Below are 3,288 nucleotides of genomic sequence, written 5' to 3' on the forward strand. Positions count from 1 at the left end.
CACGAATGGCGAAGTTGCTTTTTTAACCGCGAGTCGAGCCTGAACTGATATGTGAAGCCATCGTGACTCGAGCATCTTCTGGATGTGGTGCTGGTGTTGATACTGGATATCTTGCTAGTCGAAGTCTACGGTCTCCATGATCTTCAAGGAACCCCGATAGCAGACCTTGTGTATTTCGGGATTCACTGATTGTTCCATCATCAGAAACCGACTGCTTTCATTCATTGACCATTCTAGACCTTTGGCACATGAGACTGAGACTCGTGTCTCCTGTTCCTGGTTCAGGAACGGGGGCAAGGACTTTCGATTAAGCCGAAAAAGAGCAAGGAAGACATCTACGCCCGGGCCAGCTGAAGGCGCGTAACTTATGAGTCGCATAGACGGACTCGAATGTCGTGCTTGTTATGTCGTTCCGCTGTTCAGGGTGAGGCTCACCAAGGACGGACTTGGGATCGATTCATCTCAGTCGGTTTGATCACGCGCACTGCCCTGGCTTCCTCACTTATACCGTTGTGCCCCTGTCCGTCAGGAGACAGACTGGTGATTCTGCATTGCTCGTGATGGTCGATGGCCAAGCTATCGCCGCTCGCTACCAGAGAGTGGGATCCAGTTCTCCCCTGCAACGGTCGCTTCTCCCGAGTGGATATCTACTTTTGAAGCAAATTGCTTCACAGAGTTGGGCTCTAACCCCGCAAACAACCTTGTTGATTCATCTTATTGTGTACGGATCAAGGTCAAGGTCAAGGCCTTCGCATTTCACAGGATGGTCATGGGGTCAAGCCTACGTCGTAATTACATTTTATCGTGGGCTTTGAAGCACGGTTAGAAAATTGAATTTTGGGCAGAGTTGAGGATGCTTACGGTGGAGTTTACGAGGGCAATGCGCCAATTTGGTTCGTAAAAAATCACATCACGTTGCATCAACCATCAAGGGCTCTTATCGGTTAATGATAGAAACAGAAACATGATACATACGTACATACATACTTCCACTGGCCCATTGTTTCGCCGACTAGGTTTGAGCCTCTTTGATCTGCACCAAGAGCTACAAACGGTAAGCCAGGGCGGGTGAAGATGAACTCAATTCAAGGGATGAGCTGTCTGGCGGTGTTCCGCATTGGGTCCTTTTGTGTTGGTTGTTAAATGATATCTCTGGATTGAAGTGTCGATGGCTGGCTTGCGGCATGGTTAGAGAAATGCCAACAGAGTGATGTCCGAAACTTGACGTCTTGGTTGACTCAGACTATACGTCTACTGTAGACCAGATATTTTGTTACGCGTTCGAACTCACGCTTTTTACCCGGTGTATCATTGAGAGAGCATGATGCTTACAGGAATCATCATATTGCTCTCGGAATTCATGACCCAACACACAGACACACACGTACGCGCGCAGGCACGGCAGCTTTTTTACAGCCATGATGGATAACTCGTCAACTGTCAACACTCTCCTCTCGCTTGCGCCCCCCATGTTGGCTGGAAGCCCACGCTGGAACCTCCCACGCTTTTAAGAGACACCCCCCACGCCCCCCTTCTCTGAGGCTTCTCATCTTGTTCTACAGCGCAGGTAGTAACTCAGTATAGTGTATCTGTACAGAGTTGGCTGTTGTGATGCCACGGATGGAATTGCCAATCGACCTTTTGCAATGGCGTGAGTTTGCATGCGACCTTATAAAGATTGTAGTTATTGGTGCACCGGAGCTGTGTGGCTCTGATAACGAACGGACGAACTTATGCTCTGTGACACTGAAAGGATATTCCCTGACAACCCCACGTCTGGGGCGAGCTATGAACCTCGATCACATCGGGCTGAATTATCTTTCCGTGTCTCTGCTTTCTCGATCTCGACCATATCGCTCCTGAAGTCGATGTAACCAATACGTTTGTAGCTGTAGAGTCGGGATTTATATGAAAGTAACCTGAGACAGATGCATGATACGTATCCGTTCTGTTTCCCCTCAGGGTCCTCACACCAGTCTCCAAAACAAGAAGACAGACACCCTCGTTACCCCAGTGGCTCATCGCCGCAAGCCGAGCATCCAAGTTAGACATTTTAAGACATTCGCCAATGTTGATGTAGGTGCTCGAGAGCTGCGAAAGATAGATTCTAGATACTTGTCGAGTCTCCCTTAATTTGGTCTAGGAAATAGATTGAGAATGAGACTCTCGCCTAGACTTCTGTCGCCATCTCCAGCATATACTGGACGTGCATGCGTGTGGAGTACATATGCATGCATGCATATACGGTACGGCAGATAGATACGTTCACCTTACCTGTGTAGATGCAGTAATAACTGGCTAGCTGGCTAAACACCAAAGGGGATCAACGTACTGCTCGCCAAAGCCTTGATAATTGACCGACCAGCCCTGGGCACAATCTCACCTACCTTAGCTACTGCAACGCGATGCCGCTGGACTGGGTAAGATTGAGGAGTACCCGGAGATGGGATCGGATATCAGGAAGATCATTGGATCTAGGCAAAGGGTCCCGTCTTCACCCGCCAGTCGTAACGCAGATAAATGCCCCTCTAGTTACGGTAGCTCATGAGTTGAGTTGCTTGAGTTGCAGCAATACAGTTTCTGTTGGTCACCTTAGTATTGCGACACTGCACTCCCCTCACCGTTCCCCTCAACTACCGATAATCTGACCGTAGCCGCAGCAGCACTGTATCTGCATCCGTCTGTGTCTGTATCTGTATCGCAATCGTAATCGTTCTCTGAAGTTTGAAGGTCCTCTTGGTAGTGGAGGTAGGAGGTAGGCGACTGAGCGCCACCCAGAATCATCTATCTCATCGGTCCCTTGACTTGATAGAGTTTATGAATTTTCGCCAGTGTCCTGGACTACTATCTACCTAGGCAGGTATGTACTCTACCGTACTGCCATACTATAATTTTGGTAGCAATTGACTTGCGGTTTCGAGGATACCTTAATAAGGTGAAGGCCGTCTCTGGTGGCTTCTTATCTCCCCCGCTCTCCCTTACTTCTTCCCACAGTGATTGACCTGCCCGTTTCTTAAGAGTCAAACCCAAATCAGTGCCTATTCCATCATCTCTCCCTCGTTTTATCCCCGCTCTTTCTCAGGCTCGCCATGCCTTCTGACTACCTACCTAAAGCTGTTGTACTAGTATACCCTTCTCATCGCCTTCCATCGTTGCGACTTATTCATTTCTCCAACTTCATCCTCCTCCTTCTTTTCAATAACCACCCAGTTGAACCTCGTCGAGCCTGGGAGGCAGATCAGCCACCACTACGCTAAACACCTACTGTAGCCGCCTGCCCAATACCAA

General features: G+C 48.9%; 1 protein-coding gene across 1 annotated transcript; it reads right to left on the reverse strand.

The window, feature by feature from the left end:
• Positions 1-1,786: 1,786 nt before the first annotated feature.
• On the reverse strand, positions 1,787-2,052 carry FOXG_17814 (uncharacterized protein; the record flags this gene model as incomplete). The annotated part of the gene is made up of 2 exons (XM_018397801.1): positions 1,787-1,889; positions 1,940-2,052. 2 exons carry the CDS (start codon positions 2,050-2,052, stop codon positions 1,787-1,789), a joined length of 216 nt encoding a protein of 71 aa, XP_018231791.1.
• Between the last annotated feature and the right edge of the window lie 1,236 nt (positions 2,053-3,288).

Source organism: Fusarium oxysporum, chromosome 1 (genome assembly GCF_000149955.1).
Source record: "Fusarium oxysporum f. sp. lycopersici 4287 chromosome 1, whole genome shotgun sequence".
Taxonomy (NCBI): Eukaryota; Fungi; Ascomycota; class Sordariomycetes; order Hypocreales; family Nectriaceae; genus Fusarium; species Fusarium oxysporum.